Genomic DNA, 15,000 nt, shown 5'->3' on the forward strand with positions numbered 1-15,000 from the left:
TATAGAGAGGTGGTCTGTCCTGCACAAGACGGCGACAATAAACTTAGTTATAGGAATAAGTGGGAAGCAGATTTAGGGGAGACTCTAGAGGACGAAGACTGGGATACCGTAGTGACTGCGGCGGCAAAGGAGTTCTATGTGTGTCACGTTAAAGGAGAATGCATATAAGGTCCTAATAAGGTGGTATCTCACCCCGACATGATTGGCAAAGTTTGGCAAAGTTTGTCAAGGATTACCCCCCACTGTGCCCGAAACAATGCGGGGAACATGCAGACTTGTTGCATATGCTGTGGAGTTGCACCAAAGTGGCCCCAATATGGGAGTACATACGGGATTGGCTACAGAGAATTCTGTCTCACGGTCCCTTTGGACCCCTGGTTGTTCCTGCTAGGCAGGCGCACCCAGGGGCTGAATAGATCTGAGCACAAATTAGTTGCACATTTTGCAACAGCCCTGAGGTGCTAAATCGCAGCATTGTGGAATGCTTACCCATGTAAGTTACCGATGATCCCAAGTTACCCATGATCCCAAAAATTAGGAACAGAATTTGGTACGTCTGCCGGATGGAGCAGTTGACAAGTTTGGTCAACGACACTGGCGAAAACTTTCTAAAAGTCTGGTCACCATGGCTGGCCCAGTCAGATATCCCCGGGGTGGAGGCCACCAATATTTTCCTCTGATAGATGGAAATGCGTTCTCCTCTGACGGGGCGGTAGACAATAAGACAGTTTTGGGACAGGTAGGGCCGACAGGCTCTAACAGCTATAGGTCAAAGGGTCAAGGGACAAGCACAGAGGGCCCTGTGGATAGGACAAAGACCATCGAGAGGACATAGAATGTGGAGCTCAATAGGCTGTATCCCCCCTAATCTCACCCCCCCTTCCTTTGTTGTCTTGTGTTAATGTCAGTGGTCTCGTTAGTCGGTTGGTTTTCCCAGTGAGTCTTGTTAGTCGATCTGGATGGAAAAATCAGGTGTTATGATTACAGAATTGTAGGACACTGTTGTTAAATTCTTATATGCCTGTACCATTCACCTAATAAAAAAATTTTTTTTGAAAAAAAAAAAAGTCCAACAATTTAAAACTCACAAACAAAATAGCATAAAGAGCATATTATGAGTAATACACATGCACCAAACGCTGGACTCGGCTGCTCTGCTCGCACGCCTCTCCCTCGTCTGTACTCCTGACACTTGAGCCACCGTCCAGCAAGAACCCAGGGAGCGCACAACCTCTTTTGGTGTCCTCCGGAAACAAACCACATGTACAATGGGTGCCGGGCCGAATAGAGCAGGAACCATAGGAAGTGAACCGTCAGCGTCTTAGAGTCTTTAGAGTCCAGGGTTGCAAGGTATGGTGTAGCTTGCTCTCACTAGCAATTACCCTACACGTTTTTTTGTATATTCATTTATTGGTGGCCCATACATAGGGGCTTATATTATCACATCTAAATATCATATAATTGCAGTTTTATACACCAAAGGCGCAGTATTTTGTTTGTATATTTACACACAAACATACATATATATACATACACATATATATATATATATATATATATATATATATATATATATATATATATATATATATATATATATATATATATATATATACACACATACATACAGTTAGGTCCGTCAATAATTGGACACTGACAATTTTCATAGATTTGAAATGAAACAACCGAGATGCAATAGAAGTGCAGACTTTCAGCTTTAATTCAAGAGGTTGAACAAAAATATCGTATGAAACGTTTAGGAATTGCAACCATTTTCATACACAGTCCCCTTATTTCAGGGGCTCAAATGTAATTGGACAAATTAAAACAATCATAAATAAAATGTTCATTTTTAATACTTTGCCGAGAATCCTTTGCAGGCAATGACTGCTTGACGTCTCGAACGCATGGACATCACCAAACGCTGGGTTTCCTCCTTTGTGAGGCTTTGCCAGGCCTTTACTGCAGCTGTCTTCAGCTGTTGTTTGTTCATGGGTCTTTCTGCCTTAAGTTTTGTCTTCAGCAAGTGAAATGCATGCTCCATCGGGTTGAGATCAGGTGATTGACTCGGCCATTGCAGAATATTCCACTTCTTTGCCTTAAAAAACTCCTGGGTTGCTTTCGCAGTATGTTTTGGGTGATTGTCCATCTTTCAAGTGAAGCGCCGTCCAATCAACTTGGCTGAATTTGGCTGAATCTGAGCAGACAATATATTCCTATACACTTCATCCGGCTGCTTCTGTCACCATCAATAAACAGTAGTGACCCAGTGTGATGATCGAGCCCCTAAATAGTGTTGGGACTGAAGGGGTTAATGTGGAAACCGTGTGGAATAACTTGCATTCCCCTTCACCATCTGTATTTGTCCCAGATTGCAGCTGAATTTCCCAGCTGCAATGCATTTTAAATGGTGTGTCCCCTAAATCATCTTGGGAGGGAAAGGGTTAACTGTATTGTGTGTGTATAATCTTGAGTTCCCTGCCCTAACATGCGATTCCTTCACTGGAAAATGTATTTTAGAACTTGTCAATGTTTTTGCTATAAGTTATAATATAGGGCAGAGCTCCCCAAATGAAGCTTTGATGGGTTAAGTGTATGCAAAGGGGAACACTTCAAGTCCTTTTGTGATGTCCTACACTTCCCGACCCCCGTGGATAAGTAACACCAGAGGTGAGACAATATGCTGATCAAAGGGGCTATGACTCACCCCACTGAATATGCAGACCGGGTCTCACAACTAGGTGATAACCATTTCGCTTGTCAAAGGTGACACCCTGAGACAAAAGCTTTGACAGTACCTGACACTTCAGCCAGACTTTCGGACTACAGAGACTTTGGCTCTGTTTTCTAAGTGGGGGCTAGTTCAATGCCCCCTGTGCATGTCTGGAGCTGTCAGAGGAGGGTTAAATCAGCTCTACCACGTGACTTGGCAATGTCTGATAGGTGCAAGATAATTCATTGCCAATCCGATGAGGCTCATGTTAAAAACCAGGTCCCTTAGCTTTAAAAGGTGCCTGCAGCCTCATCCCTGTGCTGTTGAATCCTGTGAAGATCTAATCCTGAGGAACGAACTGCTACCAGTGTGACCTGGTATTTCGTTCCTGATGTCCTGAATTCAAGGGTGAACTGCTATCCCTGCGTCGGGATATTTCGCCCTACACCATCTTGTACGTGTTTTTATCCCATGTTATCCGTTTTACTGTGTGTTATTCTGAAAAGAAATAAACTTACAGGTTTATTTTATCGCTGTCTTGCGCCAATTAGTTCTCAGTGATTTTGTGTTGATAAGTTCTGTTCCACCGTGACACCCAGTGCCATTGTAAGCCATGCATGCCCATGCCATCGACACTGCCTCCACCGTGTTTTACAGATGTGGTATGCGTCGGATCATGATCCGTTCCAAGCCTTCACCATACTTTTTTCTTCCCATCATTCTGGTACAGGTTGATCTTAGTTTCATCTGTCCAAAGAATGCTGTTCCAGAACTGGGCAGGCTTTTTTATGAATGGTTTGCACCTTGTGGTGAACCCTCTGTGTTTGCTCTCGTGAAGTCTTCTCTGTATGGTAGACTTAGATGATGATATGCCTACCTCCTGGAGAGTGTTCTTCACTTGGCTGGATGTTGTGAAGGGGTATTTCTTTACCATGGAAAGGATCCTACGATCATCCACCACTGTTGTCTTCCGTGGACGTCCAGGCCTTTTTGTGTTGCAGAGCTCACCAGTGCGTTCTTTTTTTCTCAGAATGTACCAAACTGTTGATTTGGCCACTCCTAATGTTCCTGCTATCTCTTTGATGGATTTTCTTTTTTTTTCAGCCTAAGGATGCCCTGTTTCACTTGCATTGAGAGTTCCTTTGACCGGATGTTGTGGGTTCACAGCAACAGCTTCCAAATGCGAATGCCACACCTGGAATCAACTCCAGACCTTTTACCTGCTTAATTGATGATGAAATAACGAAGGAATAGCCCACACCTGTCCATGAAACAGCTTTTGAGTCAATTGTCCAATTACTTTTGGTCCCTTGAAAAAGAGGGGGCTACATATTAAAGAGAGATGTAATTCCTAAACCCTTCCTCCAATTTGGATGTGAATACCCTCAAATTAAAGCCAATAGACTGCACTTTAAGCCCATATTCATTATTTAACTAACTTGAATTTATTTTGGTACACAGCCAAAATAACAAAACTTGTATCAGTGTCCAATTATACACACACACACACACACACACACACACACACACACACACACACACACACACACACACACACATCAAAAACAACTTAAAAGTCTATTAAAATACCATACACAGTGAGAGGTGTAAACCCTTAACTTTCCCTACACCACCTACTGCCACGGCTCCACATATGCCGTAATAAAGAAATGGCAGAAGAATGACCTAGGCGCAAAATGAGGGGAAAGAAAAAAGAAAAAACAATCATAGGGTAGTATGTCCAAATAATTATGTCTGGATGATGGTACGATATGCACTTACAGTTAGGTAGATATATATATGTGGCTTTAATCCACTATTGGGATCAGGAGCTCAGCTTGAGGTTCTTGTCCCATCCACAAAAAGATCACGAACACACACGTCATATGGTTTTGAAGCAAAAGGTAGCTGTATGCTCATTTGCATGTCATTTCCCAGAATCCCTTGCTGCAGTTGAAGTACTATGTGATGGGTGATAATGGTGAATGGCAGGGTTGCAGCAGACCTGTCTAAGACATGCAAATGAGCAAACAGTAATATGATATAGATATATATATTCCAAACAACTTTGGAATTCCAAAAAAAAAAAAAAAATATATATATATTTTATTTTTAATTCCAAAGTTGTTTGGCACCAAAGCAGAGATCAGGCAAACGGCCGACTGAGAAGAACCATCCCCCGAGGCTGCCGGCCAGCGAGTTCAGCGACTGCATTGCGGGTGAACGCAAGCCGAAAGTTGGTGTTTACATCTGTGACACCAGTGCGGGACAGCACACGCCAGTGGCAAACCTTGCAGGATCGCAAACCGAGCAGCGGCGGACATCCACCGCAGAGTGGGAATCGTGCAGCTTTGGCGACCGGACCAGGTAACTGTAGGAGGAAGCAATTACCTATACCTAAGAAGCCAAATAAACAGGAGGATCGGAACAAGCATCCCCAGTGTAAACCACTGTGTATACAAAAGCAACAGCACAGGTATGAGGATCGTGGATGTGAGAGATCCGGAAAATCAAATCCAAGTGGTAAGACTGTACTGAATATCTTGTTGGTATATGTACTCACAAAGGCACTAACTGAACAACATTTTTCATAATCAACAACATCCAAATAATTGCATTATATATATTCCACATTGGACTTATCAATCGGTCACATATCTCTGGAACATTACATCTGCTCATAAAGGGTTAATCCATTCTAAGGAAATGAAAAACAACATCTTTACCCTCTAAATAGGGAAGAGTGGACACCACTTTAAAAAGGAGCAATAGGAGAATGTATGTCTTTTGGGGTTCTAAGTGTAACATCAATTACATTTTATGAGTACAACACATGGTGTTTGAAATGTATCATTTAATGTTTTAAATTGTGCTATTACACCAATTATATCCCTTCTCAGGCATTTTAGCTTATACTGGGAATTATATTTCCCCCCCTTTTAATAGCACCAGCAGTAGCATTATTGTCTGAGAACAGAGATATAGTTTAGGTTATTTAATTATTGTTGTTTCAAGTTGAGTTCAAGCTTGAACACAGTCTAAGTACACCAAATTATTTATTTGGTGTTTGCTTTCATTTTAGGTTTATTTTAATAACATTTTATATTGTTACACGCATACATTTGTTGTGTTCTTGGGAACCTTGACACAACCTGCTTCTTGAGAATTGAGGTGCTCATTATTAATATAATTTCATGCGCTAGGGTGTATGCCATTGTCTTTTCACTATTTGTTTTAGGGAATGGAGAATCCCCTATCATCCACCTCAGCAGCAAAAACTATTGTAATTAATTTTACTTAGGTCCCACCTTTACAATTGTAGATTACCTTAATTAGCGCCTTTATCTTTTTCCACTGTGTTGATTTAATAGGTTGTTGATCTATACTTGAAGACTTTTGCTCAGTTGGGTGCTCCTAGTTGTACATTCTAAAAAGTCATGTTCAGGGCCATTTCTCCCAGAAGAAAATCATGGAATGGAAAATATATTTAATCGCATTACTACCTCTGGCATTACAGGGATGAAGCACTTAACGGTTTTGTTACCTTCATCGGGATAGGACAGCGCTCCGTCGGATAGTATAGGGTTAGTTTCTCCCGCTTCAGGCTCGACATCCAAGCTCCCATTCTGTGCAGCATCTTTCTCACTCCATCCTTTTGAATTTGACCTTTGAAATTAACAAATAGACCTAAATATAAGAACCGTCAAATCTTTTCATGCGAACATGTTGTATTGACTCATGTTGGGTTGAGGAAGCATCAACCAGTGGAAGGGTTTAAACATATGCAAAAAATGGACACTAAAATAGGCTTGGAAAGTTTCCGATTTGTAGACTACACTGGGTGATCAATTCATATGCTAAATAGACAACTACTGTATGTATGTTTGATGAAAATAATATGAACGGAAATTACAAGTGAAAATCAATTAAAAAGAATAATAATTATTTGGCTTTTTAAAATATAGTGCTATACCAACTTTCATTTCGGTGATTTTTCCTGTGTGCTTTGAAAATATTTTACACAAACATACATTTTTTCATTTATGGATAATATATTTATAGACCATGTGATTGATTAGTGAAATGTCTGCTGTAACATTTAATATGGAAAATTAATTATTTTTTTTACAGCTGCAAAGTCCAGTACAGAATGGTGCTCGGACTGCATATGAGCTCAAGAAAACTTTTTCAAAACATAAGTCATGTAGTGTCCGGATTGCCTTAAATTATCAAAGATATAAATCAATTTAAGATATGCTAGGGAGGAATAAGCGCCCAATGAAGTCCAAGGGATCCGCACATCTTGCAGCCCAAAGAAAAACCTCCCATAGGCAATATCACATAGATCGATTTGGAGGGGAAGTAACAAAAGCTAACTCTGAGGTCCGGCAAATCCATGGTGTGCAGCATTCGCGATATATGAAGATTGAATAGCAACCGGGTGAAAAACAGAGCACAACCAAAGCAGCAGAAGAAATCTGCATGATCAAGGGGTAACTGCCATAAAAAATGTATTTATTAATTCACATTGATAACTACAGGTAAAAATGTACCTACGTGTTTCATAGATGAGGTTGAAAAAAGACGTACGTCCATCAAGTTCAACCTATGCTAAATTTAGTCAACAGATACTTTATCCTTTATCTATACTTACTTATTGATCCAGAGGAAGGCAAACAAAAACCCCCAGAGTCATATCATCCAATGATATCTCAAGGGGAAAAATAAATTCCTTCCTGACTCAAAGAATTGGCAAATCGGATTAATCCCTGGATCAACATATTTCCCATGTATACTTATTTGGTATATCCCTGTATACCTTTCCTATCTAAAAAGATGTCCAACCTTTTTTGAACAAATCTACTGTATCTGCCATCACAGTCTCCATGTGTAATGAATTCCACACTGTAACTGCCCTTACTGTAAAGAACCCTTTCCTTTGTTGCTGGTGAAATCTCCTTTCCTCCAGCCTTAAGGGATGGCCCCGAGTCCTTTGTACTGCCCGTGGGATGAATAGTTCTTTTGAAAGCTCCTTGTATTGTCCCTGAATATATTTGTATATAGTTATCATATCCCCTCTTAGACGCCTCTTTTCTAATGTAAATAAATCTAATTTAGCTAGCCACTCCTCATAAGTTAGATTGTCCATCCCCTTTATTAATTTGGTGGCTCTTCTCTGGACTCTCTAGTTCCATAATGTCTTTTCTTAGGATTGGTGCCCAAAATTGTACTCCATATTCAAGGTGTGGTCTTACTAATGCTTTGTAAAGGGGCATAATAATGTTTACTTCCCTTCCATCCATTGCCCGTTTGATGCAAGATAAGATCTTGTTTGCCTTTGCAGCTACTGCATGACTTTGGGCACTATTGCTAAGCCTCATGTCTACAAGCACTCCTAAATCCTTCTCCATCAAGGATTCCCCCAATTTATCCCCATTTAATTTGCCTTTTTATTCTTGCATCCCAAATGCATAACCTTACATTTATCTGTATTAAACCTCATCTGCCATTTACCTGCCCACGTTTCCAGTCTCTCCAAGTCCTTCTGAAGAGAAATAACATCCTGCTCTGATTCTCTTACCTTACACAATTTAGTATCTGCAGCAAAGATGGAGACTTTGCTCTCGATGCCAACCTCAGTTTTGTGCTGTTGCGCTTTACCTTGATAAAATGCAACAACACGAAATGAGTTGGTGCGTTTTTACCTGTAGTTATCGATGTGATTTCTTCTGCTGCTTTGGTTGTGCTCCGTTTTTCACCCGGATGCCATTGTATACAGCTGCCCATATTTTTTTGCTTGAGTTATAAATGACTGATGCACTTTTTGAATGCAAGGTCCCATCAAGTACAATGCACCAGCTCTGCTTACATAGAGACAGAAACATATTATATAATACAGGTTATCTTATATGAAAAGGAAATATACCCCAGAGTGACTACTTTCCTGGACTTCTCCAGACATATTGCTTGTATTTCAGAGCTGAGGTCAGACTGTCTTTCATCAGGCTTAGAGCTAGAGGGTGCTTCAGGAGGACTCCCATTAGTCAGAGATCTTGGTGATCCATGCCGGCTGCCATTCTTTGAACCACTACTGCAACCTACAGATGTAAAAAGTTTGTATTTACACACTGTGCACAGTACGTATAGAATGTGCTCATACAGCCACCATGGAACAAGCATACTCTGTAGTGCTCCTTCTACGTATGAAGAAAGTGAGCATTTAAAAAGGGCATCTCCCCTTCAAAACAATGTATTAAACTTCAGTACCTCCAAAAATATTCTCCAACTTCAATTCAATTCAATTCAATGAAGATACAGATATGATCTTAAATGTATACTTCCTCATTCTCTCCTACTTTAAGATGCTTCGTTTTTTTTTAATGTGTCACATTTTTTATAACACACAACGCACTTTTAGGTCAAGTTATATTAAACCCAGTGGCTGCCAGAAGGGACTGCAACACATTGTATTGCAGGCCCTCTGTAGCAGACAAGGAGATTAAAAAATTGTTGATATCTACGAGCAAAACTTCATGGCTGCAGGCATGGTCTTGGTCTATTATTTCCCATGGGTATGAAAGGTTGGGAACTCATGAAGGGGCAAGTACTGTAGTTCTCATCCAGGTAACCTACGATTCTGGATTGCTCAGTTAGGAAAGTAGAGTTGATTGCACCTTTAGATTATCTTTATTTCATACTTTATCATCATCACGAAGCAGCCAAGAATAAAAGTGTATAGAATGCATTTTTGCTGGTTACATTTTCTTAACCTGTCTATATTCAATGGCTGTAGTAATCTTAACTATATGGGAATCACACAGAAATGCATCTAGTTACTCTAGTGTTATTATATTGAACAAGGAGAGGTAAAAGAAATTGAAGCAGTCAGGACAGCATGAGAGAGAATATGTTTTATGTATTTCTGCCCTAGTAGCCCCTTTATTTTAAGACAAAAAAAAAAAAACAGGCTAGTTCTAGTAGCCGTCAGTCCAGGAGGAGTATAGATTTACAGTAATGACCTGATCACGGAACAAGTGGAGAGCTCTTAAAAGATGATAGCACAGATGTACAGAGCATGTGAAGGTCACAGGTATCTTCTTCATATGAAGTTCTGTACACTGACTAGAATTGTATCTAAGAAGCCTCATGTTGGTACAATAAAAGCATCACAACCTGCAACAATTCAGTACATTACAAAGCACGTAATAGTTGTAGAATTTAAATACATTTTGTGCTTCTCAAACACAAAATACCAAATCAATTACAATACTGTGTGCAAAAAAATGTCCATGTAAAATATGCTTGTAGTACTATATCCACCTAACCCCCAAGTAATCGCCTGTATTACGGACTACAGCTGTGAAATGAATACTACATTCTGCTTTGCGTAAGGAGTAGTTTGTCCATGGTATCAGCAAACAGATAGTGTTACCCCAACAGGCGCTTAGATCAAATGCTTCCTTAACATAAGAAAAATATCCCGTGATATTTATAAAGGGCATATAAATCCAAAAAGGATAGTGAAAATTCAGTGATAAGAATTAGAAAATATTTTGAAAAAAAAAACTGTGCGCGCTGTCCCTCTAAATTTCTCCCTTGATTTTCTTGTCTTCCCTGCTGCTCCTAATCTCCCGTGAACAGAGGGGCATACTCAGTCACAAAAAACACAAAAATAGGAGCGCATGGAAAGAGACAAAAGACCGAAATTAATACACGAAATATTTATATGTTGAAATAAAAAACATGACACTACATATAGAATTGATCACATAGATCTAAATGCCCGTGACACACTCAGAGGGTCGGGCTCCTCTAACCAGAACCCCGCGATCAGAAAAGTCCGCAGTTATTCACACAGAAAGAGTCCAAAGCTAGATGGTAGGAAACACCCAGACCTTGAATTAAAAAAAACAAAAAAAACCTCCTGTCGGCATCCTCGTGGTGTCTCTGGACTGCAACCCAGAAGTCCGTCGTCACGGACGTCGCATCACTGCGTATGACGTCACCTACGCGTTTCGTGTCAAATGACACTTCTTTAGGAGTTTTGTCATGTGATCCCCTGGTATTACTTAAATACCTATACTAGAGAATACCACAACCCGACCCTCTGTGTGTGTGTCACGGGCATTTAGATCTATGTGATCAATTCTATATGTAGTGTCATGTTTTTTATTTCAACATATAAATATTTTGTGTATTAATTTCGGTCATTTGTCTCTTTCCATGCGCTCCTATAATTGGAAAATATTTCGCAGCTCAAATCCTTAATGGATTGTTTTTCTCAATCCCACATGAATAGTTGTCCAGGTGATTGGGGAGCGCAGATGTATGCAAAATAAGAAAAACATGCAGAATATAGTGCAATAAGTTTAAACAATATTGTGATCAGTGAATCATATATTCTGTATGTTTTTCTTATTTTGCATACACCAGGGCTTCCCAATCATCTGGACAACTGTCCATGGTACAGTATCTGAATGAGCCATCCATCTATATTCAAAGTGAACATGGCTCTTTAAAATATTCCATTCTCCATAGTCCCTGGTTGAGCTCAACTTAAACAATTTCAAGGACAAATACTTTGTCTCTACATTTTTATAAGGGAAATGTAAATATAAAAAACACTAGCGTTACTTGTCGCCGTAAGAAACCGGCTCTGTTTCACCCACCTTTTGTGCAATGTGACTAATTTCAAGAGGTGGAGGACACCAACTTAATTAATCCATTCATGGCCTACAGCGCAGAAAGAGTTAGCATCTATTACAAAGCACATCGAAGATCAAGTGATCTTGTTACAAGAACTCACCTGTCAAGTTCCGAGATACTGCTAAAAGAACATTAATAAACATTACCTTCTGATGAAGCTTGACATTCTCCCTTAGCACGGTGACTACCGTCCCCACAGTCCACCGCTCGTCGTAGAGACAGACTGCCTGCTCCCCCTCCTGACCGAGCGTGCTTGGGGGAATTACTTTTCTTACTTGTGGCTGCAAACACAAAACATGGTTCTATTCATATGCATAACCAAGAAACACACAAAAAGGACCCTAATGGACATTTGGTATTCAGTGGGTCAAGTTGAGTAACAATGGATGGAAGGGAAGTAAACATTATGATGCCCTTTACAAAGCATTAGTAAGACCACACCTTGAATATGGAGTACAATTTTGGGCATCAATCCTAAGAAAATACATTATGGAACTAGAGAGTCCAGAGAAGAGCCACCAAATTAATAAAGGGGATGGACAATCTAAGTTATGAGGAGAGGCTAGCTAAATAAGATTTATTTACATTAGAAAAGAGGCGTCTAAGAGGGGATATGATAACTATATATAAATATACAATCGGGGACAATACAAGGAGCTTTCAAATGTACTATTCATCCCACGGGCAGTACAAAGGACTCAGGGCCATCCCTTAATGTTGGAGGAAAGGAGATTTCACCAGCAACAAAGGAAAGGGTTCTTTACAGTAAGGGCAGTTACACTGTGGAATTCATTACCCATGGAGACTGATGGCAGATACAACAGATTTGTTCAAAAAAAGTTGGACATCTTTTTGGAAAAGTATACAGGGATATACCAAATAAGTAAAGATGGGAAGGATGTTGATCCAGGGATTAATCCGATTGCCAATTCTTGGAGTCAGGTAGGAATTTATTTTTCCCCTTAATTGGGTTTTTTTGTTTGCCTTCCTCTGGATCAATAAGTAAGTATAGATATAGGATAAAGTATCTGTTGTCTAAATTTAGCATAGGTTGAACTTGATGGACGTACGTCTTTTTTCAATCTTATCTACTATGTAACTATGTACCCCAAAAATGATCACATTTTATACTGTCGATGGAGATAATTTTCCTTTTCTATGACGTCGAGCTCCAGGGGTACAGAACCTACAGCTGCCATCTCATGTCACAGGAGCTAAATGGTTCATTCCCAACTGATGCTTGCTTATTAGAAGAAAAGAAGTGCTTTCTTTTTCTATGTTCATTTGCAAAACGATGCAAATAAAGTGCTCTCTGATTGTTAGACACCATTTTATTGATTTTCATTTAATTAAAGATGCAATTATTTTGCCCTACAAAGTTGTTTTACGTGGCCTGGAATTTTTTGTTCAATCATTTTCATCATCACTATACTATAAACATTTTACTTGCATGTTCTGCAATAAACGTCTTAACTTATTGCTGACTCCAGTAATATCTAAGGCATTGAACCAAACTTATAAAAAGCACTCGCCATGACTTAACTATGGGGCGATTATGTAAAAATCTCTCAGGCATCAACTTTCAAGACAGAGCTATAGCTAATAGAGGCGCTGTCACACAGTGCTGCTCAGCTCTAGAAACATCAGCACTAAACAGGTGTTTTGCCAAAGAGGGATACATTTCATGAGGTTTAGATAAAATATTAACATATACACACATGTGCGAAAAAAGTAGTGTTTTCCTTTTACATCATTTTTATTATGTCACTTTTTTGGCAAGGGGATCACTGCTGAAAGAGGATATGTGTTGGGCTTATTAACTTAACATTATGTAGTAAGGAAATTAACTGCCCTATGAATTGAAATCTTAGTTTTCAAAATCATGGAAACTATTTTCTCTTTCAAATTTATACTTTTTTTGTATCGCATTTTTTCGGAATCTTTATTGTACTGTATTTTTAACCTTTAATTGCAATAAAGAAAATATTATTCTGTTTCTTGATTGTAAAAGTAAAAAAAAAAAAAAAAAAAAAAAAAAAAACGTTTTTTCCATGGCTGTTTAACAAACGTTAACTCTTTCCACAGCTATTCTTACCATTTCAGGGTCATTGCAAGTCCCCATCTATACAAACATAGTGCCATGGTGCTTAACGCCCGTCCTCAAGCCCCCCAACAGATCAAGTTTTCAGGATATCCTAGATTCAGCACAGGTGGCTCAGTCGAAAACTGAGCCTCTGAATGAGCCACCAGTTTTGAAGCATGGACTGATTGAGCCATCTGTGCTGAAACAGGGATATCCTGAAAACCTCACATGTTTTGGGGGGAGGGGGGGGTGTTTTGGACTGGCGTTGAGCACCCCAGATAGTGAATCGGTATAAAGTCAGCATCTAAATTAAGATAGTGGTTGCCAAACTAACGCTTTGGGGCCTACGTTTTGCTAAATAATAAATGTAGGGGAAAAGAAAATAACGGAAGAACTTGTACACAAATGACTTTTGTATATGATTCTAAGAGAATGCAGCTTTAAAGTAATTTTTTTTTCATATTACCATTGTAACAAACAAAATTTACAAATTATTAAAAAGTGTGTAGGTGCAAGATTAGAACAATAAATCAGAAATCCAGACTTCTGATTGGCCAAGCCTACAATCCGTTGCCAACAGCAACTGGTAAAAATGTTCCGAAAATGTCCGTCGTCACTAGCAACCCTTGGTTTTGATGTTAAAAAAAAGGCAAAGCTTTTGTCCTGAATCTTAAGGTCAACCATTTATTAAAGTAATCATTATGCCCTCTGAGTGAGGGCATTACAGCAGCAGTGGAGCTTTTAGATGTGGTTATAATGTTAAAATATTGATAACCATGTGAACCTTAAGAACCGCAAGTAACAATTACTGTGATTCCAAAAATAAATGTAACAAATGTAAATCTAGGATTTTTCATGTTCCCAAGAAAAGCTACCAATGGAAGGCACCAATGAGTGCAGAATGGCTCATTGTACAGATGTTGATTTTAAACACAATTTTTTTGTTTTTTATTCAGCTACGCAGTTTAGTGGACCCTAGACTACCAGTGATCTACAAAGACTTTAGTGGTGACACTGAGCATTTTATGTGTCACCTCATGCAGTTCTCTGTTGCAGTCTGCATTTTTGACACTAAGACTACTACTGATTGTAAGATTCAGGTAGAGTATTCTTGAAAGGTTTTAAAGCAGCAATACATTCAAAATTCTATATCTGCTTTGTAAAATAAACCTGTTGCATTAGATAATATTTACTGCATTTATCCCCTTTTTAATGAGTCTTTGTTGGACTTTGGTCTGTGGAACCCCCATAACAGACCAAGGATGACCTGGAGTGTTGCATTCCTGCACAAAATGGGTTAATGTTCAGTATGAGACTACCATATAGAAGATTACAGAGGTCGAGAAGGCAGTAACCAAAAAAAAAAAAAAAAAAAAAGACAGAATGGAAGTACATTTCCAGAGAAGAAAAACTTCTCTCAACTGTCCTTCCTTAGGCACCACAAATGATTTACTGTAGCTACTAGCTGTGAACACTGCACAATGGAAGGAAGAATCCC

General features: G+C 39.3%; 1 protein-coding gene across 2 annotated transcripts in view; it reads right to left on the bottom strand.

Moving 5' to 3' along the window:
- TRIM37 (tripartite motif containing 37) overlaps positions 1-15,000 on the bottom strand; it is a 116,139-nt gene that overhangs the window by 14,616 nt on the left and 86,523 nt on the right. For both annotated transcript variants that reach the window (XM_075589780.1, XM_075589779.1), the window contains exons 20-22: positions 11,566-11,700; positions 8,640-8,811; positions 6,258-6,379 (exon numbers count right to left, since the gene is read on the bottom strand). In XM_075589780.1, the coding sequence (XP_075445895.1) occupies positions 6,258-6,379; positions 8,640-8,811; positions 11,566-11,700 (429 nt within the window). The remainder of the gene's footprint in view (positions 1-6,257; positions 6,380-8,639; positions 8,812-11,565; positions 11,701-15,000) is intronic.

The sequence above is a fragment of the Ascaphus truei genome, chromosome 3 (genome assembly GCF_040206685.1).
Source record: "Ascaphus truei isolate aAscTru1 chromosome 3, aAscTru1.hap1, whole genome shotgun sequence".
Classification (NCBI taxonomy): domain Eukaryota; kingdom Metazoa; phylum Chordata; class Amphibia; order Anura; family Ascaphidae; genus Ascaphus; species Ascaphus truei.